Source organism: Plodia interpunctella, chromosome Z (genome assembly GCF_027563975.2).
Source record: "Plodia interpunctella isolate USDA-ARS_2022_Savannah chromosome Z, ilPloInte3.2, whole genome shotgun sequence".
Classification (NCBI taxonomy): domain Eukaryota; kingdom Metazoa; phylum Arthropoda; class Insecta; order Lepidoptera; family Pyralidae; genus Plodia; species Plodia interpunctella.
Window position 1 is genome coordinate 1,564,657 of NC_071324.2, and position 25,573 is coordinate 1,590,229.

Here is a 25,573-nt window from a genome sequence, read left to right on the forward strand (position 1 = left end):
TATAAATGCTATTCCTAAATTTCAGCCATGCCCGATTGCTCAGTCGCGCTCCGTCCTTTTAAATTGATGTCCGTCGACAGAACGCAGAAATTCAGATGAGTTACAACGTACGTCAATGCACGTCATTGTCAAAGCCTATAGAAAACAACGGAGCACGCCAGAAAAAAGGCATGGCTCTTATTCAATAATATCTTTCGCCGCTTGTGTTACCTTGGTTGTATTATAGAATTAAAAAATATTCTGAACCTAAGAATATTTTGTTACATTCTTAAAAGTACCAAATTCCAACCTTTATTAGTACAGGACTAGTTTTGTTTATGAGAAGGAATCGAGTTTTCTAATAACTGTAATTGTTAAGTTCAGGCAAAATCAATACAAATCTGAAGAATTTTGCATTGCTTTCTCAATTGTTTGGTATGGAATGATTAGGAAAACCGTGAACAATTTTTTGGCCTCTGTAATCTCTTGGATGGGATGTGTGTTTAACTTCACTAGGTACCTACATTTTTTTTAGAACGGCCGAGAAAGCGGTGCGCTTTCAAACTTACACTTTGGTTAGTTTTATGTCAGTGACACTAGATGGCGTTAATAGTTAAAGATTTTTCAGGCAGTCAGGAGCTAAGTTTAGTCGAGTTTTTTTTATGTTGATTTGATATTATCATGGAATTAGTAGGTACTCGTTGTACGAAGTACTTACTAAATCCATGGATTGTCAGCATAAAAAGAAAACCTAACATTTTGAAAGTGCCTTTTTGCTACCAGCCATCTGCCTGATATTTTTTGCCAATAAGTGCTAGTGTGAAGATTTTAATTGAAACGCAAAAATGTCAATTATTATTTTTTTGATTTACATCGATTTATAAAATTACATGGTCTAAGTGTATAGAGATAAGACCTAGTTTCACATCAATATTAATAATAACAAATGATTTACAAGCATTTGACTAGATTCGTTTTAAAAAGGACAATAATATAGGTAGTATTTAGTTTATCACCATGGAAGTGTGTTGTATTGATAATAATAATAAATAAATATTAGGACAAATCACACAGATTGAGCTAGCCCCAAAGTAAGTTTTTACTTATCATGTGTTTCTCCACCCAAGTACATATACTGCCATGGTAATTAACGTCTCAGGGAAAACACTTCATAAATCCAGCAGTCAGGGTTTTGCTAGTATATAATTTAAGTACAAGACAATAATTATCATCATGTAAATATTAAAGTATCCTAGTAAATTTATAGGTAGGCCTGTATTTGTAGGTATGCATGGAAAATATTACGCGATTTATCGGTGAAAGTGAATATTACGTATGGCATGGCTGTCTTATTTTTTATTATACACATTTTTTTTGTTAAAATACAATATAAACAACTTCAGTCAATTTGTATATATTCTGTGTTAACAAAAAAATTGATGATTCCGTCTGATTTATCATTTTTCATTAAATAATATTTTTCGAACTAACAAAACACAATAACTATTTACCTATAATTTATATGACCTACATACAGATCTTTACATCAAATATGAGCGTATACTATTGACTAGAATATTATCATCGCAATACTTAACAAATAACTACAGATTGTTTTACTATTTACAATATATAACACCACTACATGCAGCAAAAGCTTCGTTTCCAGTAATTTTCATTTGGCTAAACAGGAATTCTACAATATAATTTTGGCAACAAAAGCCACATTGTGTACTAAAATTAGTAATTTTAATTAGGATTTCTGTACAGTATTTACACTTATTATCTAAGAATTATATTCGCCAAAAGTAAATTTAATCATCACATTTAATTAAAATGTTAAGCTTAATACACAGTTCTTAAAAAACCACTACTATTGAGACGCGATTAGCAAAATCGATATCCAGGAGCCTCTGAAAGTAACATCAGTGATTCAGTTTACTGTTACACAATTGCAAAGTGCTTAGAACTTCTTGAGACAGTCTCGGAAATACTAACAGCAAATAGTTATATTCGTAATTATCTAGTAAAACTGTATAACAGGAAAGTTTGTACACCTTCAATTCATTCAAAACACATACACACGTCATGTCTTTTATTTATATACACAATCTAACATGTTTTCAAACACAGATCTGCAAAATATGTACAAGAGGCTTTTACAATGAGAACAATGATGATTTTGAAATAATTACAATTTTATTTATTTCATACACCATAATTTTCATGACATGAAAGGGGCAGAAAAAATGTTTCCGTCGCCGGCAACGATGGCCCAAGCCGCGCCACAGATTATATAATTCTGATTTCATTAACTTTAAACAAGGACATTAATACTGCTCGTAATACTTGTTGAGGTTGAGAGCTGAAGCCAAAAGCGCGTTGGTGTCGGTAAATGATGGCGAAACAATGGTAGCCGTGGCGGTGGACTTGGTGCACAGGTCCATGGCAGAATGATGGGCTCTGTGGCCAGCCCTGGATCTCCTCCCGCCACGGCTCCCAGCGAATCAATGATCCGTACTGAAATAAGAATTCTGCATGAGGTACAACTTATCTATAGGGTTAACAACAGCTCCGGTGCCGAGATTCAAGGGCTCGTGACCCTGGTGCCCGCTGTGCTGGTGTGGGTGATGCTGCACTTCCAGGTTCTGAAGGCTCATGGTGTCAGAGGCGCCTTCGTCTAGCTGGTCGAAGTTGCTCCCGTCCAAGGATATGTCTGAGCTGCAAAAGCTGTCGCCGGAATGGGCCGGGTAATCTAGGGACAACATTTTGTTTTTAACAATGTATCTATGTATTTGGCGGCTGTTAGTGCTACGGTGAGTCAAACATCTTATATCACTTTTACACTGTACTAGCTTTTGTCCGCGGCTTCACCCCACGTGAATTTTATAGTAAAATCTCGGTCATTCTTTAAAAAAAATGATGAATAGTATGTTTACCAATTTTCAATTTTTATCTTGAAAATTGTATTAAGTCCCATACAAATTTTCACCCCCCTTTTGCAAAGGGGTTGAGGGTTAATTTTCATAAAATTCTGTAACACGTATTTATTAATTTGTTATAAACAACTAAAACTCAAATGTTCACGTCACGAACTTCAACGGTGTAGAACTTTCATATAAAAGGTTTTCACCCCCTTCGGGGTGGAATTTCCGAAAATACTCTCTTAGTGCTCACATACACTCTCCACATCCTACATGCCAAATTTCAGCTTCCTACGCCCAGTAGTTTCGTCTGTACGTTGTCTGTCAGTCAGTCACTCAGTAACGAAAGAGTTTTATATACTTATATAGATTGTTTATATTAAAATGTCTTACTATACAGAGGAGAAAACTTTAAACTTTATCCCCTCTCTCATCATTGCGCGTGCCTGATGTCAAACTTGTTTCAAAATGCTGTTGTTGTCTATCAGCTGTGAAGGTATATCTTCTATTAGTCCGTCATCCGCGGCAAGATATGGAATGGTCCGAATTTAGGGCGGGAACCACATGCCACTGAACTTAAAACTTACCATCAGGAGAATATGGCAGATTGGGATTCAGGGGCTGGCTCGACGCAGAATATGACCCATCCAACCCCAAGTAATTGCCGTGTTCGCTCGACGGAGACTCTTGTTTAATGCTCTTCTCATCCTTGTCCTTCTCCTTCTCTGTGTTCTTGTCTCCCTCTTGCTTCGCCTTGCGCTGGATCTTTTTCATCTTAGCCCGCTGGTTTTGGAACCAGACTTGGACCACCCTGACGCTTAGACCAGTGTCTTTAGCCAACGCTTCTCTAACCTTCCTACACGGTTTTGGGCTGACTTCAAAAGACGCTTTGAACTGCCTCCGTTGTGCTGAAGTCAGTATTGTTCTTGGGCGTTTCGGGCCCCGCCTTCCGTCACGAGGTCGGTCCGAATCGTCAATAATCATGTCGTCTTCAGCGTGCTGCATCAGGTACATTTCTTTTTCGAAGTCCTGCCTGCAGAATATCTGTCCGGCTCTGATGACATATTGTTCTCCTTTCTGGAGCGGTTGGCAGCACATGACGCAGACGAAGCATTGTATGTGAAAGACGTACTGCTGGGCTCTCATCACCATCTCTTGGGGCAGGAGTCTGTCGCCGCATCTGGTGCATTTGACGCCGAACAATCTGTAGGTAAGTAAGGGAGTAAAGACAAGAGGAAATAGTCACGACGCTCAGCCTTTCGCTTAGCACAATCGCATTGCAAACAATCGCTTTGGCACACCTAACTTGGAAGCGGTAGAAGCAACTTAATCTACTACCAGCCTTGAAAACGTAATACTATAACTAAATCAGAAAACCCGTTTTTCATATGACTGATTTTTTTAGAAAAATCCATTATGAGATAGATTTGCATTATTTCAAGATGCGCTTGACGGATTTTTCTAAGATTGATTGAAAGTGTCAGGTACCTATCGTAATCGGGTTTGCAGTAAAGTTTGGCGTTTCTGGTGTAGCAGGTGTGGGCGAGGGGGCACCCGCAGACGCAGCAGCTGAGGCAGTGCTCGTGCCAGGAGAGGTCCCCCACTCTCATCAGGTACCGGTCCTGTATCTTCTGGCCGCATCCTTCACAGATTTCCACGATTTTCTCCCGTTTGATGCTGGCGCTCAACTCTGGGGAAGAAATCGCTTTGGTTAGTAGCATGTGGTAGTCGTACTTACTGCCGAAAGCATAATTTAATTGTTTTGGTTTATTTATCAGGTAATGTAAATGGTAATGTTGTTACCATGACCTCAGTCATAAGGGAAAACGACGCATCTGACAATTTTATCGAATATAAGTTGCTTACATATTTATGTCAAGCCAGTCAATGCTTGCTTTAAAAAATTTGATGCATCTTCTTCCGCTATTTTGCACGCAGACTTTTCTCAACTTTTGCGTGGTTATATAAAGTTTAATTTATAAACATTACATAATACATATTTCAGAAAATACAATTCGCAATTGCAAAAGAATTAATAAACATTTAAAATTTGAAATACGCAGTCAACGAACCGTGCATACAAATATCCCCAAAAGTCAGAACCAATATTGATTCAAGTGATAATTTTACAATTTGCACACGAGTTCACCGGATTGAAATGTAATAAAATCCCAGCGGACGCAGTACCTAAAGCCCCAGGCACATTGGATGTACCTAATTTTGTATGGGTACATACACATTAATCACGCCTATAAAGTGGTAAAACCTAATTTTTAGGGTACCTTACGTGATGTGAGAATGATTCTTTTCATCTTTCCTATAGCATGGGGAGTGGCTGGATAGGTCTTTCAACAAGTTTATTTGTTGAACAAATAATAAAAAGACCAACAACTTTCCATATTGATTTCGCTATAGCTTTTCAACGGCTGAACCGATTTTGACCAACAATATCTAATAACTACCACCCGTCCGACATCCGAATAATTTTGACCGTTAAGTGTGTTTGTCGGATGACAAACACACTTTCGTATTCGGATATTACATCCCTCTTTTTGCGTCGGAGATTAAAAATATTAAAGGTGTGGGAAAACCGTTTTAGGATTTAGTAAACCGTTCGTTATTATTAAGATAAGTATATATTAATTATTAAGCTTTAAAGAGCCAATTTTCGTTACGAGTCAAGTGTTCCTCACCTCTCTACCAACGAAATGGTTATTGTTAGAATTCATTTCAATTCATTTACTCCATTTACCAATATAACATGGTGTCGGAAATTGTGTAGGAATTCAAACGTTACGCCAATAATACTCGTGTATAACGTAATTAGCAGGAAAATTATAATACCAAAGTTGGCTTTATGTTTACGAGTAATTAGTCGCCTAAAACTGTATTCTAATATAAATCTTCGAACGTGGCGTGGCACGAAACTCTTGGTCAGTGAATCCGATTCGCACTTGTATAATTGTTGTAGTAAACTACGGAACTCTGGACTGTGCGTGGTTCTATACACGCTTGACTGGTTATGTCTTACGAGTAAACAACAATCTTTCTAAGATTTTACAGCAGCATAAATTAAAATTAATCGCTGGTGGTGTAATGGTTAAGACGCCCGCTTCCATCACTTGCTTCCGGAGAAGGAAAACATCGTGAGGAAACCTGCACACTGGTTGTTTATTATTAACTTGTGTGTGAAATGGAGAAGGCAATGGCAAACCACTCCATTAATAATGCCAAGAAAGTTGTTGTGTGTGTTTCATTCCACGTAATGACCACGACCCTCAGCCATGAGGAATACGCCTATGAAGAAGATAAATTAAAATAGGTATATAGACTTTATAGGAAATTGCTTTCGTGGTCACTAAATTTATTTCATTTTAATAAATAAATCCCTAAGACGGACTCCCTAAAAACGGAGTGTAGATACATTCGCATCGTGTACTGATACCGGTAGATAAATATTATACCAGCTCTACACTGTCGCCGAACTCTGGCACATGTCGACGCGAATGCAAGAACATTGCGCAGTTAGTATAAGTGCTTTTATTTACCGCAATGAAAAACCAGCAATGTATACCGAATCCGACACAGTTTGGCGAACTGTTCGACGACAATTGGAGTCGGCATTACATGTCCTATCTCCAGAATTAAATATACTATATACAGTTCCTTACGGACAAAACAGATCGACCTAACGATCGTTTTTTTATCTCTTTTTAGCATACCACAATGCCGATAAAAAGAAACACTTTTATTGGTCAGGTGGAGAACCGCAAAGACTGCAGCGCGTGTCTATTTAGCACTGAACCGACATCACGTTCAAACAAACTTTCGTGTGAATTGTCTGGCTTTTTATTTATTTGTATAATATGTATATTTAAATTGTAATTTTTTATTCTAGTTTAAAATTCTCGTTGACGTCATCATGTCAACTCACGATGATAAATCCATAGATTAACATCACTTATTGACATCAAAAATGTACTTTCCAAAGCGCAGGTGCAGAAGAAGCGGCACAATAAACTTCAATGCAAAATTCTACTTCTATCAAATTATTATTTGCTAAAATTAAACATCTAATAATCATCAGTCTTTTTATTTGTTTCAATTCAGATTCTTAGGAGTGGACCTCTTATACGGGTTTCGATTTTTAATTTTTGTACGGAACCGTAAAAACCATGTGCGTCCTTGTGTGTACATTCAATTTCAGCTTAATCGGTTGAATGTATCTTCTTAAAAATTTTTTCAGAAGAGACGTCCAATACTTAAATACATTTACACAAGTTAAACAAAAACTTATAAAAGAATAATACGCGTATTTAAAATAGTGAGTTTCTGTTAATAACCGTTAACATATCAACATTCCTTCATTGTTAGGTCTTGGAATAAAATACAAAAATGGTTTGTAAAAAATATTTCAGTTCTGTGTTTCATCGAGAATGAGCGAATTCCGACCGGCCATTGAACTAATGTTGACTTTAGTCCGAAAATTTTCTGTTATTAAACGTTTATTTTTCAGTCGTGACGTTTCACCAACCAATTCGTATTTTTGCAAATAATAATTAGAAAATCTCTTTTGAAACCTTATGAAACGCATTTCTCGACGTGAAAGAGAAAAAAAAATTATGTTGATTTAATTACATCGGAACATGATAACCGTCTACTTTTACACGTAAAATTGTATTAATGAATTTCTCTTTGAAAGCGGATAAAACATGATTGTCGTGCAAACTTTAATGAAAGGAGTATTATTAGTAATTATGGTTGTTTTTTTTTTAAAGTAGCCTATGTTTGATCTGCAATATTTAATTGGATACATACCAAATTTCATCAAAATTGGTCCATAGGTTTTGCCGTGAAATCGCACAGACAGACAAACTTTCGGATTCATAATATTAATATGGATATAATTCTGAAAGCTACAAAATCATATCTTTAGAAATTAGTTGTTTAACAATTAAAATCCGTACTAATTAGATAATATTTCCACTCATGAAAATAGGTATTACAATAATAACATTGTCAAAAACTCAATTGTAAACTGTCTGAATATACATTTTATTACAATTGTATTGCAAAATTTACTTTAACATGCATTTGTTTTGCTTTGTTCGTATTATAAAGAGAAAATATTTTTCTTTTTTTGTATGCAAGAAATAAATTCGAAAATTACTGGGCCGATTTTTATGGTAATTTGGTACAGAGGGATAGGTGAAACCTTTAGGAGTGACATAGGTTTCTTTTTATATGATTTTACCCAAGCGAAGCTGGGACGAGCATCTAGTTTATTGTGAAACAACGACTGCCGACGACCGCGCGTAGTGTAAGCGAAAAAGTAGGAAAGTGGATCCTGGGCTCCGACGCTCAACTACTGTGGAAGAAACATAAGAAGAAGAAGAAGATAATTATACTTTGTACTAATCTAATATAGAAATTCAGATCTCAAAACATTGATTTTTTAATTTATAAAACAGATTCGAGAAGCGACGAAAAATTTTCAAACCATTTGACCCCTTTGTTTTTCGAGAATGTCCAGTTCTCGGCCAGTGGTCCAGTTTTTATAGCCTATTATAGCCACCTATGCCCTTTTTTCTTGTCTATATAGATACACACATACAACAAAACGATATAAATAATTCTATAGTCCTAATTGAACGACAAGACAGCGCGTTGCGATGCCACAAAATCCTGCCCTGCAGGCCTGCCATCAACTTTTACCGAACGATTCCAATGAAATTTAGGAACGAACCTAAAATGAATCGCTTTCACAATAATGTATTTAACTCGATGGTGCGAATTTGCGATGCAGATCAGTTTAGGTCTCAAAGTGGATCGCGTTAAGAGATGGTGGTAAGCTGGTCGTTATCGCTGTATCCACTCACGTACAGCGTAGCATAGCAAACAGTCGCTCACGTAGGACGCCGCGTCGGGTAAGACCAAAGCACGCACGAAATGGCGTAGACGCGCGTCACCGTCTTAGGGTGGGGGGAGGAGGGGGCACGCCCAATGGGTGTAGGGGGCGTTCCCCGGGGTCAAACGGGTCGTGGGATCAACTGGGAGCAAACTGGAACCGGCGGCTGCCCTGAAAAACGGTAATCGATTCGGCAATCCTCGATTTTTGGAGAATTTCCTCATCGCTATTCGACTTTCAAACTGCGAAACGGTCCTCTAATTCGATTGTGATTTTATTTTTCTCTTTTTTTTATCACCGTTCCGTTTTACGTTTAACTGTTTCAATGTTCGAACAATTTCGAAATCGTTGTTGTCTTTGAGTGGAATTTTAACGACGCGTTAAAAGCCACATTTTCCTTAAACGTTCTAGCTTTCTCGTGTTCTTCACGAGTGCTGTCTGATTCCGAGCTGGAATTTATCCTTGGATTGTTGACGGAGCGTCGGAAACCGCATTCCGTTATACTTATTCGTTTTGTACAAAAATTTTCGAGGTAAACCCCAAGAGATTTCTTATAGAAAATCTAAAATTCTCATTAAATGCCTCGGAGATTGCGCTCCGGCTTCCGCGACGTTCTGTAAATATTGTACATTCCTTTACATTTAATCATACCTCTTTTCAGTTTACTAATATTATGCTAAAATTAATTTTCATAGATGAATGTTTCTTTATTAACGGTTGTCCCGCGGCTACGTCTGCGGCCCTTCGACTTCATACAAAAAATCATCTCAACCTAATGCGTTAAATAATGACAAACAAACACATTTTATAGTATTCTACATGGATTACGAACAAAACGATGCAGTTATAAAAAGTTCAGGCATTATCATTGATATTAGAACAATAGCTCCAAGCGAAGGTTGTGGCGATACGCACTGATAAACAGTTATCTACGTACACACTCCGACGACGACGCAGGCAAGTATTGATCTTTCTCGTAGCGCTACGGGCTACGCGGCTACGAAAGCCTACGAGTCTACCTCTACGAGAAACGAATGTTTTATTCTCATTAAAAGCTTTTTTATGGTTAAAATTATTATTTTTTAAAACATATTATTTGTATTTTATCTGTATACTGTACAGATTACTAATTTTGAACAGATCGAGCGTGTTATTTTCTAAAACTCTCTCTCTCTCTCTCTATCTGACGATAGACTGACTGACTGACTGACGACTAATGGTCATCTTGCCGGACTGCTATACTGGAGGTCCCGGGTTCAATCTCCGGTCAGGTCAACATGGAAAATGATATTTTCCAGATTGACCTGGGTCTTGCGGATGTTTATCTATACGTGTATATGCTATAGAATATAGTATTGTTGAGTTAGTATTCCATAACACAAGTTTCAAACTAACTTTGGGACTAACTTAATCATATATGTATCTTTATATCTCATTTAGATGTATTCCCGGTTTCTTCCTCAGTCGTTGAGCGTAGGAGTCCAGGGTCCGTGTTATTTTCTAGAACTATCTACGTAAATTGGAATTCGACATGACTAGTAGAAAATTAAAGAATTAATATGATACGCCAGGCTAATCTAAAAGGAAGACGAAATGTGACAATTCATATATTTAATAACAAATAAGTATAGATAAACGTATTGCATACAGAGAAACAAAATTAATAAAACCTTTATTTTGATTTGAGCAATAGGGCCGGGAACGCAAATGCGCGACAAACAATGATAAATACCGGAAAATGAAGTACGAAAATCCACTGATAAAACAATATTCCGTGTATTATAGAAGCAAAACGCAATATCAAAGTCTCCAACGCAAAATGTCTTTGTCTCAAAATGTCGCAAGAGACTGATTTTTTGTTTTTTTTTTTTTTATAGAGTGTTACCATCATCAAAATTCATGACACGATTGTAAAAAAAAAATAAATTTAAACCTCTCGATACAATTTCAGGAAGAGACGTTGTGCGAAAGAGATATAAAGATAATTGAATCGTTTAAGTGTTCGTTGGTTATCTTCTTCAGCTTTTTATATTCCACGAATTCCGAATCGCTGCCGCAAAATGAACGTAATAAATTGTTTATCAATCAGTTACGGAAAATTTGCCCGGGAAAATTTTGTCCGGTATTTCGCAACACAATTTTAAAGTAACCGTTGTATTTTTTTAAAAGCTATACAATTACATTGGACGTGCTAATAAAAAAAAGGCTTGTGTTAGATATGAGATTTTTGAGCAAATATTTGAGGAGACAACACTTTTTTGGTCTTCTATTTGGCTTCCCCGGAGTAACATTTGGTGTAGGCAGATTTTATTTCTCGTTTTGAATACAATTTCACTTTAGGATTCTCTTGCGGTGGCGGCAGCAAACTGCAGCCAATTGAGATTTTTTGAAGAATTAAGGGCGATTTTTGCCCAGCAGTGGAAAACTAGTACAGACCAGGAAAGAAACGGATATGATTTGCTTGTCCTACATAATTACTTTTTGCTATTCTGAAGTCATTTGCGCCCTTTATTACCTGAGCCATGATGAATAAGAATTAAAAAAAAATATTTCAAATATTTATTTCATTAAGATATAGTTATTCTAGTCATTAATAAATATATAGCTTTGTATTTTGTTTTTTTTTTTCTGGAAACACCAAGGCGTCCTAGAATTTAATAATTCCTTTTAAGAAACTCCACTGTTCAATAAAAAAGCAAAGGACAATTCTTTCTCGCTTTCATACAAAAGTTTCCCGGATTTCTGCTTGAGATATCATTTCATTGTTTGAGTCATTTTAATTTAGTCCTCCGTCACACTTTTTTTTTCACTTTTTTCTCCTTACATTTATCATTCGAATGTTATTAAAATTGAGTTGTGTATACGAGTATGGTGTCTAATTTTGCATTCTTTATATTATTTTGTGATTACAAAATAATTAAGTATTTAATTATCGGGTCTTTATAGCTTTTAATAAGAATAAGAGTCCGTAATATTTCGGCAAAGAATATAATCGAACAATTTATTATGATACACGCTGCGCGCGCGACATTGCTCCCGTTGGATTTTCGGGATAATATAAGTACCCATCCGTGAATCCAGCTTAGATTTACCCGTGTAAAGTTAAGTCATTTAAAAAAATAGATTTATAACTTAAGGCACTATGTTCCGGCACGCTAGTGCGTCATCATCGCGTTTTTATAATATTTTTTATTTCACACCGTAAAAACAAAAAAGTATTTTCGACAGATTATGCCACACTAATCTAAGATAAAAAGAAACACAGCGCCTTAACAACGAAAATCACTTTGATTCATCATGAGACGATGAAATTTTCATTATAATATCAAAATTCATCAAATTTTACAAATCTGTTTCACATTTATGGTTACAAGAATTACACAATATTGATATTGATGATAATATGATATGATATTAATAATTTAAATTGTATTGTCAATAGATTAAATTTTAACTACAATAGAGATATATATATATACATATTTCAATTGTAATAAACCAGTAAAGTATAACAAATAAAAAATTTACAAAAATTCATAAAATCAGTAAAAAAAATTTACTTCATAATACAAGATTTCAGTTACATCTTTTATTAAATTTATGAGAAACAAGCATATGAAAAGAAATTCAAATTTTTGTCGCAACAAAGTAAACTTAAAGTCGCCGATAAAATTGCGCCAAAAAAAAAACACAAAAAAAAAATCAAGGCACTGACCTGTTCTGCCCGAGCACGAGAGCGGCGGCTGCATGCCGTCCTGCAGCAATCCAGGATTCAAATTCGTGTAAAACTCCAACATTTTTTTCATACAAAACTAACACAACGTCACCACTCGGCAAGCACCAAACGCACAATGGGGGAGAATGTTCGTGCGACCCTGCTTACACGTAGGGTATCCCCTTTCATCCGTCCACCAATCACGGCCACCCTTTTTGGGCGGCCCCGCCCTCCGCCAACATAGTCAAAGATGTACATCGGCGCTATGATATTTTTCCGCAAGAGAAGCCAAGTAACAAATTGTATTTTTTCGTTTGGAAGTCTTTCAGACCGGCCGTTAAGTGTTTCGCCTTTTTTTTTTTAATTACTAATTTTCGGCCAGTTCTGTCAGGTGTCTGCGCTGTTTTTTTTTTTTTTTTTAATTTCAACTATTAAATTTTGGTGAACCAAGAAACCTAGTTCCGATAATAATTACATTTATATCGCAGTCAAATTGGAATGTATATTTTTTCTATTTGACTATAGGATTTTCAAAACATATCTTAACTAATGATGTACCACCACTTAAGCTGACATTAGATATATTGTAAATGGTTACATACTGTCATAGAAATACAGACGGTATTGCAATACTCGACCAAATCAGCTGTTTATTGAATGTTGCAAGTTTGGTCCAGTGTTTTCGATTGAGCTGAATTTGTGCTTGGAATTTAAATTGAAATTCAATTGCACGCGACAGCGTGTTAATTAAATTGCTTTGAGTAAATTGGCGAATTAGGTATGTGGGTCAATAAAGTTTAGATAGATCTATATTAGTTTAGGAGTATCTATAAACCTTCGAAACTATGTTAGGTACCTTCATCTTACACTATTCGATAGATATTTATAAAAAATTAGTATGTATGATCCGGATCAGAACTGAAATAAATCTTAACATTACGAAAAATCGACTGTGTTTGTACAACCGGTTGTCTGCCTGATGCCTAACCTCATTGGGAATGCTATCGTAGCCTATGAGCTATGTATCCGTTAGCCGCCTAGTAGGATATTTTCAGAAGAATATTGATTGGTCCTATTTTTAAGTTCGAACCACAAGCCAACAGTGTTTATCAAATAACACTCGATAAGCAAAGAAAGAATAACAGTTAAAGCGTCAAGAGATTACAAACAAATAAACAAACAATAAAACGCACTTTTCCATTCATAACATAACTTAGGATAGAATTATACGATTCACTGAAGTAACACTCAAATATTTTTTATTCAAATTTCGAACATAATCGCGTAATCGATAAAAAATAATGCTTTTTTTTTGAAATAAAACCGGCCGCGGTGGCCGTGGAATCAGCCAATAAAAAGCACGACGCACATTTGGGTGAGCTTCGAGCTTTCGACGTTCGGGTAGACATTGTTTTTCAAGTGGGCCAATTCTCCCATTGAACGCACTCAGCCCATCCGTCGTGTAAACAGGACCGATATATGAATTCACATTGATTTGGATGCGGCATAATGATACTTACTCCATACAAATATTATAAAGAGAAAATATTTGTATTTTTGTTTGTAAGGAAAAAACTGGAATACTACTGGGCCGATTTTGCATGAAATTTGTCACAGAGATAGACGAAACCTTCAGTGTGACATAGGACTACTTATGATTATGGTTTTACCCGAGCGAAGCCGGGGCGAGCGTCTATTGTGGACATTAAAATGGTTATTTTTCACAAATTTTATGTGCAGATTTTGATGATGAAACTGAGTTGGCTTCAAAAAAAAAAAACATTGTCAAAAATTATTATTATTATTTTGTACTCCATTTTACAAACAGGTTGGTTTAAATTTTAAACAATTTTAAATTAAAATTATAATATATATTATATAATCAGTATTCATCCCACTACCGTAAATAAGTTGCGGAGTCCATTTGGGTTAATAGAATTTACTATATACGCCCAGGGCTCCGTAGTGCAGACCATCTCTTCAGCTGTTAATCATCGGAGCCCAGAGTCCGTTTTCCTTCACTATTTCGCACGGTCTTCAGCATCGCTAGGTGTAAGACCTTAATCACCTTTGACGACATCAAGCCAGGACGTTTATTGTGTTAGTAAAGCATGGAAGGACTCGTCCACGCAGCCTAAATTAGATTTAAAAAGCTTTAAATACACCAGCCTTTAAACTTAGAAAAAAAATTACTCATTTCGAATGCCGCATCCATTACTCCGACATCTTACAATTTATAAGGAATTATTATTATGTTTTCATTGCTCTACCCGGTGAATAGCTCTGCATGGGTATAGTCGTCCCATTGTAGTACCAACCCGCGACCACTCAAGCAACGGTGTGGTGATCACGAAAAATAGTGAACGAGTTACCAGAGATTTGAGGAAATATGCTTGTTGGCAACACAAGTCCTCTCCATACAATCGTAGTTTAAAAATATTGCGGTTAATTTTATTTTTTTTGTTCCATTTAACCGATTAGATTTTTACTTTATATATTTTTTTTTTCTTTGTCGATTCGATTTTTTGTCATTTTGTTTAGTGGAATTTCTCAGTTCTTTCCAAAGAAATTGGATAACTTATTACCTAATTTTGTTAACTCATGAATCAAAAAATAAAATCAAGTTCTCTTTTTTAAGTTATAAGTGCAATTATGATAGCAAATGAAATCTTAAATAGCATACCTAAATGAGAAAGCATAATTATTTGTTACAACTATTTACGGTGAAAGACAGAGAACAGACGATCAAGAGAGAGTCTTTCTTTCAAGCTATCTTTCATCTCAGAAGTAATGTACCCGAAGGAAAATCCGATTCAGGGCTCCTGGATATTTCCAGTAATTTCCAATCCGCAATGATTCCGAAGTAGATGGATCAATGTGAATCGTCCTTTATAAAACTTTTTCGTGTTTCATTTACATTTATAATTAACGATTAGCTTGCCGGTATGCAAATAGTTTAATGGAAAAAAATAACTGATCGTTGCAACACATATTGTGTGTGGCCTGGATTTTTTCAATACCGATTTCGGCCTGACAGGCAGCGTTTTTGCATACCAATAAAGAGGGCGCTATTTAGAGCAGGTGGAATTTCATTTACCTCCCTGTGAGGAGGGGAGGGGCAGACCTCCGTCAATAAAAGCTATGTACCACACGTGGCGACGCTTCGGAAAATTCCAACTGTTTTCCATCTTGCACTTCAAAATGTTTCCTAAGTATACATATTAAGACTCAAAATCGTGAATCCCACTGAGAATCTTATGGGAAAGGGACCCGTTTTCCCCCATCGTAAACACGGAGTTGTATTTTGTTGTAGATTAATTTTATCAATGTTCAGAAGAGACTGTCGGTATAAGCAGTGAATTTAAAGGAAATTTCGTTACCATGACGTTCGAAAGCCAAAGTTTTGGTCTCTAGGAGACAATTATAATTATAATAAGTTTAATATGTAATTAACCGAATAATGTATGAGAATCGAACTGACAAGTTCCCTTGACAAGACATGGCAGTATGTTCACGAGTGACACAATCATCTCGAAGCTTAACCATAATAATAATTGCGACGCAGCCACAAACTTGACCATTTGTGTGAACTGTGTGAGCATAACATAGTAACATTTCAGTCTGAAGTATATTTTCCGGTTTGTTATTGAGAAAAGCAATTAAATACCACGGCTTGCGAGCATTCATAAAACCATAGAAATCTTATAGACTGTGGCATATCGTGGAATTGATTCCAATATTTTATTCCACTCCTAATTGGATTAGTTTTTTAAAGTTAGATTAGTTTTTTAAAGAATTTCCTCTGAGAGACAGCACTCGCTTAGCCATTAATATCATGGATCGTCTTTAAATTTTCCGTGCCACGTTTGACCCCTGTCTGGGTGCGGAAATTCATACAAAATCATTCAAATATAAAAGATATTTTAAAGTAAATAATGCAAAAGCCGTCCTTCTTGGTTCATGTTCATACAATCTTACTAATATTATAAATGCGAAAGTTTGTGAGGATGTGTGTATGTATGTTACCCTTTCACGCAAAGTCTACTGGACCGATTGTTATGAATTTGGTACACGGGTAGAAGATCCACGTGAGCAAAGTCCTGGGGGGCAGCTAGTTTATAATATTAATTGGTTAAGGCTTGTAAATTAATATGTCTGACTTGACGTATCATTGTGAGAATGATAGAACGAGAAAGGTGAACGAGATATGACACAAAATTGCAAAGTGATGTGAAGTGAACGAGATATGAACTGCCAATAATAATAAAACAAGTTTATTTGACATTAGACAAATTAAAAAAAACCCCCGACATTCAATATTCATTTCACTAAAACATTTTGAAAGGCTGAACTGATTTTCATGGCTAAGAACACTCGGGATAAAATTATCTATGACACAAAAAAAAAACATACGAAAATCGGTTCATGCAGGCTGTCTGTATATCTGTCTGTGACACGTTAAACTTACCCGTTATACTTACACCTTTTTTTGCGTCGGGGTTTAATAAAAAATATCTTTTATTTCAGACAAAAAACAGTCCATTTTGTTAATAACAATGTTTACTCTATACTCTACTTCCATGAACTAGATGACCGAGGTGAATGAAAATTCGATTTTATATTTTTTATCGAATTTAGTCATGAAAAAGGTCTATTGTTATTTTAATGTAACAATTCCGACAACTTTAGTCTAGATAGTCTAATTTTCGAGGATATATAATGCCAATCATCATATTACAATACCGCAGCCGATCTATCATCATTCACAATTGCACCTATCTAACTACTTGGTTCAAATAAGGCATATGTGTTCGTAGTTTAAATAAACTATAAGTGTGAAAATTTGGGAGTATGTTTGAATCTCTTTATCCCTCTCATCTGAGCGTTTTCACGGTTGCTTCTTCAACCTTTGAGCGTCTGAGCTCAGGGTCCGCTTTCATACCTTTGCGTCTGCATTTGGCACGGTCGTCGGTATCCCTAGTTATTAAACTATTATTATTTCATTTATAAAATCGAATGATTATTTCAACAAAATCAAATGATTTATTCAGAAATTACGCCTTCACATGCACTTTTTCACGTCATATTCTAAATTAAATTATTTATACCAAAGCTATAAACTACTAGCATTTCGGAATGACCACTGCTGAGATGAAATGCCGAAAGAAACTCATTCAAACAGTGTTGGTCCCTATTATGCTTAATTATTATTTTTTATTTTTTAAATATAAACTTATGTATAATTTTTTATCAGTAATATAACAATGTAAGTACACAATAAAGTACACGGTCAAAACATACCTATTATGATTGTGATCAAGTGCTGATGAAAGAAAAATATATGTAAAATTAACCAAACAAAAAAACTTTTAATAAAAGATCGAGCTGACCAGTTCCACCCGGCAGCACCCGTTCACGAGTTGACGCGTGAGTCAGTCGTGTCGTGTTCAATCTTCATAATGATGAAGATACGAAAAATAGAAGCGTTATTAAATACGATAACCTAATGTTGTCTAGAAACATGTTATAAATGTTAAACGTCATACGATTTTTATAAATAATATGTGGGTACCTAGTGTAAGACTTGAGTCAACGGCTGGCTGCGCCCAGTCGAATATACACAGTCAAATACACCGGTTGTTTTACTCAATTTCTCCCTCAACATATATAATATTTGGCGACGAGGACAAAAATAGCAGCGCGTGAAGATGGCTCGATTGACGGTTGGAACCTTAAGCACATTTAACCATGAAATCCAAGATTGGCCAGTGTACAAAGAAAGGCTGGAACAATGGTTCTTAGCGAACGATATCAGAGCGGAAGAAGACAAAGCCGGGGTGAAGCGACGCGCCATCTTGTTGAGTAATTTAGCAGAATCGTCATACAAGTTGGTTCGCGATTTGGCATTACCGACTCAAATCAGTACATTAGACTACGATGGTGTAGTGAAGTTGCTGGATGGACATTTTAAACCTAAAAAGTGTACTTTTGCTGAGAGATTTAGGTTTCATAGTGCAACGCAAAACGTCAGCGAAGGATTCGCAGAGTGGGCAGCGCGTGTGAGAGGATTAGCTACCCACTGTGGGTTTACAGCGTTACATCTCGACGAACAACTGCGTGACCGGTTCGTGTTGGGCATGGAGCCCGGGCCGGAAAGAGACAAATTGTTCACGAAAGACTTGTCTGAGCTGACCCTAACGAAAGCCTTACAAATGGCTGACGGTATTCGCAGTGCGCGTATGGGGGCTCAGGAAACAGAACAAAAGAAGCAGGCGTCGACGCTGCAGGTGATGAAGGTTGTGGCGGCGCGGCAGGGAGCAGACCGCGGCGGGCGCGTGCAGCAGCGCGCCCAGCTGCGCAGCGCCGGCGCGCAGCAGCAGCAGCCGCAGTGCTCAGTGTGCGGGTATTCCGGTCATGCGGTATCGGACCGCTGTTTTGCGCGTTATAAGTGTAAAAAGTGTGGTGTTCAGGGACATCTTAAAAGAATGTGTAATAAAACGGTAAACCGACATCATTATGTTGAGTGCTGCTCGGAGGGTGATGATGATGACTCAGCACTCGACAAAATGGTCAAAGAAAAACAGTCCTTGCAGAGTGAATATTATAAGGGCAATCGTAAAGTGTATTTTGTCGACGGCGAGGACGTTTTAGTGCGAGTGTACAACCACTCCAAGCATCAATGGCTACACGGTCAAATTTTAAAGAGAATTGGCAACGCCCTGTATACTGTGCAGCTACAGGGTTCTGAACAATCAGTTAAAAGGCATGCCAATCAACTTCGGAAATTTAGAGGGGGAGAAGAAGTAGAAGTTACTATCCCAGCGTTCATCGTACCAGAAAAAGCAACGACTTCACAAGCAGACTGCCGGCAAACACCCAACAAAGAGAGCGGGCAAGCGGAACCAGAGAACCCTCCTTTACAAAAGGCTGATCATGTCAGTAAGGAAATGCCAGCTACGGCTCGGCCACAGCCAGAGGCCGCACCCGCCTCGCGTAGCATTACGCCCTCGCCGCCGCCGGGACGCTCTAGACGAAATAGGCCTGCAGTAGATTATAAGAAACTTTTTAAATAAAGGTGGAGGGATGTTATATATGTTAAACGTCATACGATTTTTATAAATAATATGTGGGTACCTAGTGTAAGACTTGAGTCAACGGCTGGCTGCGCCCAGTCGAATATACACAGTCAAATACACCGGTTGTTTTACTCAATTTCTCCCTCAACATATATAATAAAACACAATCCAAACACCACATAAGAAGTGAATTCGTTTATAGACAATGTAGATTACATTGCAACTGACATTTCATTTCATTTAAAAAGACAGTATAGTATTTTAAAAGAACATTTATTAATTACCGCTTTTTGTACTCGTCGTATTGTAGTCATCATTGAAGAAGTGTGTATCGTCGTACCTGTCGAAATCGGCATGTTTGTAGTACACCCTTCTTATGTAGCGAGTCAAGTCTACTAGATCCACATCATATCTGGTCACTTGCTGGTACAGTCTCAACAACGCTCGAAGCTTCTTCCTCATCCTATATTTCCTCGTCATCATCGCTATATATATAATCTTCCTCTGGTCGTACAATACTCTCCTCACTCTGTTAAACAAATAACCTAACATGTACCGCTTGTCACCTCTAAACGGACTCTTCATTCTTATAGCTTCTTGGATCTTGAATCTGGCGTGAATCAAAAACTGCAAACCGCAATTCTCCAGCATGTCTAGTTTTTGCTCTTCAATGTCTTTCGAATCGCTGTCGTCCCACACGCCCATATTGCCGAAAAGGCCCAGCCAACTCAGGAACCATCCACCCCAGCCGGCTTTCTTGTAATAATGCCACACTCTTCTGAAATTTACAGTTTTAGTGATGTCATTGTAATCCCTCACGTCCGGCAACATCTTGTTGTTTTTATCGACATCGTCTAATAAGTTTAGCGTCTTTAGTTCACGTTCGAACATCATTCTTCTAGTGTTGTCTTCATCATCGACAACTTGGTCGTCACCTTCGTCGTCTTCGGCCCCGAATTCGTCGGAATAATTCAAGGAATGAGATAATAAATCTTTGAAGTTCGTAACGTTACCGTACATGGCAAATTTAGCCTCAGTGGACACCAGCGGTTCGTATCTAAAATAAGCGATCGCGTTGGACGCTGTTAATAGTAATATTTTTATTTCCAAACGCATTATCGTATCATTCGAACCGCGCGGACTGTATTATGAAATTGTACGGCATCGATTACATTCTTTGTCTATAAACCTATGCTATAAAAGTTTTATGCATTACATACCAATTAATTTAAGTTTGCAACTACTGATTAAGGCGATATTAATATTTTCGTGAACCAGTAAACTATTTTGCCAAAGAATTTTTGAACGGTAAAATAATAAATAGCAGCAGGTGCCACTTGGTACTATTCATTCTTTTAATTATTAACCTATTTTTGGACCTACATTAAAATAACAAATTTATTTGTTAGACAAATTAAAAAAAACCAGACTTTCAATATTCATTTCGCTACAACTTTTGAACGGCTGAAACGATTTTGTTCAAACATATCTCAGAACCACCGAATAAAAATTAGCTATCAAATAAGCGCGAGGGTTTCCGTATGCTGATCTCCAAACTTCAATTCGAAGATTGGCACCATATCAAATAAAAAAACAGTATACGTATGTTACGTTTGCATTTCACCAAAATCGGTTCAGCTGTTTAGCCGTGAAATCGGAACAGAATCTATATTTGCCGATGTTCATTTCCATACAATACTTAACTGCATAGCGCATAAATACGTCTATTACTAATACAAAATGAACTATTATGAAATCTATTGAGAATAATGAGAATGCGTTTATTGCATTACGTCAGTTAATCACAAAATTTCCTATAGAAATATATTCCGATAGAAATATGTATAATTCTTCCTTTTTTTGTTTATTTACAAGTTTGTTTGTTTACAAGTTTTTTTTTTTAATCTATATTTTTTAGTTAATATTTTTAATTAGATTTACTTCAATGAAGGTAATTTATTTCTACGAAATTTGTGTTCAAAGGCTAAGATACGAAAGTGATTCATGAATTTTGAATTTGTATTATGTTTTGTATTGATTAGCTTTCGTCCGTAACTTCACCCGCTTTACATCAAAATGTTGTTTTACATCGAAAGGTAAATATATAATATTAGGTCACATATGAAATTGGCCGGTTTGCTTCACTCAATTCGTCTTTCAAGTTTCTTAATCTTCTCTATTTGCTTCAAGTGGATTAAAATAGTTTTATCACTAACACCGAAGCCTGAAGGTCGAAATTTCCAGAACGAAAACGTTGGAACCAAAAACGCACTGTGTTTTCTTTTGCGACACGACCGCCATACACATCATTACCCTTTGAGCCGTTTCCGCAGCACTGGTGCCACGGTGGAACTCGTACTCGTAAATAACGTTCACTTCAAGTTTTCCAATTTGTAAACTGAGTGACTCAAACAGAAAAATCTGAAGAAAAAAAAAACAAATGAATGACGGTTAACGAAACACAAATACATGTGTAAATAGCTGTATAAATTTGTATTTGGAATTCCTAACCAAAGAGGAGAAATTTGTGATTAAAGTGGCCAGTACAACAAAACGCCAATTTCATATGTAGGGACCTAATATTATTTAAAAATGGCGCACTTTCATTTTTGAAGCAATCTGAAAAAGGACATTTTCCATTTTGGTCTGACCCGGAATCGAACCATGATTACCATTAGACTTCAAAGGTGGATCTGTTAGTAACTAAAGTTGACAATAATGAAGTACTTGTAACGTAACGACTAAAAGAATTTCTATTTGCTTAAGAAATGCTTAGAAGACCTAATATGTTAAATGACGTCTTTGGAGAAAAGGCTGCGGTGAAGTTTAAGTACTGCGCCACTCCTTCCCTGCGCTTTGGAAGTCTGTATAGTTTTAAGTAATTTTTGACGACAATAAGTGATGTATATTATATCATCCTAAATTAATAAACAATTTTGAATTTGAATTCGAAAAAATATTATTGCACCCTCGCACGCGGCGGTCACGCGGTCCGTCTGTGTTTAACCCGCCCTTTGATCTCCGGAGATTACACGGTCTATTTACTACAAGTCAAATCAAATACTTAACATACATAGGTATGTACTAAACATACATAGGTATGTATGTTTAGAAAAAAGTACGTCCTAGCATAGAACGTAGGTACGTTCTATGCTAGTCTAGTCGCAAAAGAAATATGCCCAGCTGCTTCTATTCCCGCGCAGATCGTGAAAGTTAATTAAGGGAAGGGATACGAGTGTAAAGAAGATACTTCTCCCATACATTATTACAAATTTCCAGTATTCAATTACGTTATATAATTCAATGACACAAACAGAGGGGTACGAATTGAAAGTGTCTGTATACATATCTATATACCTATCTGTTGTACCGTAGATACTAATAGATGAACCGATTTTAAAAGTAATACTAGAATTAAAAAATCTCGAGCGGGAATTGAACCCACTCCCCCCCCCTATCTATTCCCGCTTGATTCCAGGAAATTTTCATCCCATTGCCGACTTTAAAAATTCACAAAAATCATGTGCAATAACAGAACCATTTAAACCGATTGTAATCTACCAACCGACAACCAAATCGACTCACGATTTCAGTTTAATCAAAATTATTGAAATTGAACAATGTTCTTCCTTTATATTTACATCCTTGCAAATTTTAGTATTAATATCAGTGGAATATGATAGATTTCTGACAAATCAAACACTAGCCCTTGGCTACAGGGCAAACAGTGCGTGCAAACAGTAAAGTTTACAGAACGGGCAAAGAATAAGCAGCAATAATATTATCCAGAAGGTACAACCTTTTAACAAAAGTTAAATTCATTCGAAAGGTGACTTTTCTAGGCACAATTCATGAGCATTTTTCAATTAGCGGGCTGTTGTCAGTCGGAACATGAATTAAATGACACAAAATTCTGTATCAAATCACTGATCGTGTTAAACCAATTACCAACATACCGCTGCCGTTATATCCTATCACCACAGATTTGTATGGAAACTAGCAAGGACCCGGCTTCGCACGAGGTCTGTGCACCTTTGGGAATAATTTGTCTAAATAACGAGAAAACTGTATAAAATCCGTTGTGTGGTTTAAGAGAGGAGAAGAAAGTTTATAAGCTGACAGGTGAGCGACTGTTTTATACTAGTAGGCCATCGAGCCTAGCCTTCGTAGAGACACCCCCCTGACCAGGGCGCGATTTTATTATTAGGGTATTAAGAGATAACCCCTGCGGCGCCACCCCTCGCAATAAGACCAGACTTAACCCTGTGGGATACTTTGACAGACTCAATAAAAAAAGCGCTACGCAGGATGCGTAGGTTAAGACGGATCTTTTTAAACCGAGGCATTGAGAAATTAAATGCAATGATAATATTTAATTGCTTTCTATACGTTAATGTTTATTAATATTTTATATCATATATTCACTGTTTTTATATTTAAAATATGTACATATATAATAAAAAATAGAATGTTACAAATACAAATGGAGTGCCAAATACAACAGTTATTTGCTTGGATCACATCGCATCGGAAGTTCTTCTTTCTGAAATCTGAAATTATATAATTCTATATTGGTGTCAAAAATTTTACCAGTTTTATAAAAGTACTAAATTTAGTCTTGGACAGAAATTCGGGGATTTTGACTTGGAATTTCTCTCATTCTGAGTAGGTAAAGCGATTAAATACTGTGATCTAAAAACAGTTGAGCTTCTTAATTGATTCCAAAGTTCTAGAGATCAACAAGAAGTTCAACAGATAAACTTCATTGCTTCGATACTTCGATTCCATGAGTATCTCAGTTAAAGTTAACGTTTACTTACAAAAACTTGCAATGCAGCCTCTGTTTTGAGAATTACTCTGGCAGTGTTGTTAGTTTCAAACGATAAAACGGCGTCCCAGGTTATCGATTTAATGCTACACCACGCTGTGTGGTAATAACAGGAGGACACAAATAAAAATAGATAACTACATTTGAAATTAACGAACTGGGCGTACACTAAGCCATATGTGCCTCATTGGATTTCGTTTGTTACTCAGTCTTAATTTTTAATTTTTAATTAAACTCCAGCGCGAATTTTAAAGACAACAACCTTATTTTTAACTGCATTGAGATTTGATACTTTGCAATCAAACAGTGAGCACTGACGTCGAGTAAAAGAAATAACAAATAAACTTGTAAGAAGTATGGTATCAATGGTTAATAATAAAACCCAAGTTGGTCTTAATCCATGTTGTCGAAGTCATTCCTTTTCAACGTTTTTTATTATTTTATGACGCCGGTGTCTTTAGATAAATAATAATAATAAGTATCATCAATAACCTATCGGATCTAGAACGCTGAAATGGTATATCGTAATTAAATATTCCTTACCACGGGAATTGGAAAATTGGTTTATTCACACATTTACCGGTCCATAGGCTGCGGTAACCACTTCCCATCTGGTGAGCCACAATACCTGTTTGCTCAGTAGTATAGAAAAAAATTACGAGCTAAATTTACGAAGTGAATATTCACGCAACAAAACAAATACTAGAATGACAAGCAGTTCACAAGTAGCTACTCGAATGGTCACTGCGCTTTGTCCCTTCAAGGGCACACAGCAGGTCAAGCACCATGATACCCTTTTAGTGTGGAAACCCGCTGATTTTCCACGGCAAGTGGTCAAGTCGCATGTTCTGATGTTCAAAGCAGTTCATTCATTCAATTAAGTCCGACAAATGCCCAAAATTGTGAGGAGATTGCACCAGTTAACAGTCAAAATTGACAAAGGGAACCACCACCATCCATGTCCATATCACTTTTTTTTTAGTTACTGAAATCATTTGTGATAACCAAAGGTATAAATACTATTGATATAAAATATATGATTACATACGTTTCGTTAGCCCCAAAGTAACGTAGTCTTTTATCGCACAGAAAAGCGGTCGTTGTCGCGGACAGCCGCTAATATGGAATGCAAACCCGTGCTTA

At 36.5% G+C, this 25,573-nt stretch overlaps 2 protein-coding genes across 2 annotated transcripts; one reads left to right on the top strand and one right to left on the bottom strand.

The window, feature by feature from the left end:
• Window positions 1-858: 858 nt before the first annotated feature.
• On the bottom strand, window positions 859-12,655 carry Lmx1a (LIM homeobox transcription factor 1 alpha). The gene is made up of 4 exons (XM_053768746.1): window positions 12,527-12,655; window positions 4,392-4,593; window positions 3,491-4,107; window positions 859-2,734 (listed from the first exon to the last, which is right to left on the bottom strand). Exons 1-4 carry the CDS (start codon window positions 12,615-12,617, stop codon window positions 2,487-2,489), a joined length of 1,158 nt encoding a protein of 385 aa, XP_053624721.1. The 5' UTR covers window positions 12,618-12,655; the 3' UTR covers window positions 859-2,486.
• Window positions 12,656-18,151: 5,496 nt separating this feature from the next.
• Window positions 18,152-19,695, top strand: LOC128683306 (uncharacterized). The gene has a single exon (XM_053768785.1). It carries the CDS (start codon window positions 18,235-18,237, stop codon window positions 19,597-19,599), a length of 1,365 nt encoding a protein of 454 aa, XP_053624760.1. The 5' UTR covers window positions 18,152-18,234; the 3' UTR covers window positions 19,600-19,695.
• Window positions 19,696-25,573: the final 5,878 nt, after the last annotated feature.

What these genes read in the sequence shown, in the direction of transcription:
- LOC128683306 (XM_053768785.1), top strand. Translation starts at nt 18,235, where the DNA reads ATGGCTCGATTGACGGTTGGAACCTTAAGCACATTTAACCATGAAATC.
- Lmx1a (XM_053768746.1), bottom strand. Translation starts at nt 12,617, where the DNA reads ATGAAAAAAATGTTGGAGTTTTACACGAATTTGAATCCTGGATTGCTG. An exon ending in CTCGTGCTCGGGCAGAACAG is followed by an intron (nt 4,594 to 12,526) that starts GTCAGTGCCTTG and finishes TTTCTTCCCCAG; the next exon opens with AGTTGAGCGCCAGCATCAAA. An exon ending in TCTGCCATATTCTCCTGATG is followed by an intron (nt 2,735 to 3,490) that starts GTAAGTTTTAAG and finishes TGTTGTCCCTAG; the next exon opens with ATTACCCGGCCCATTCCGGC.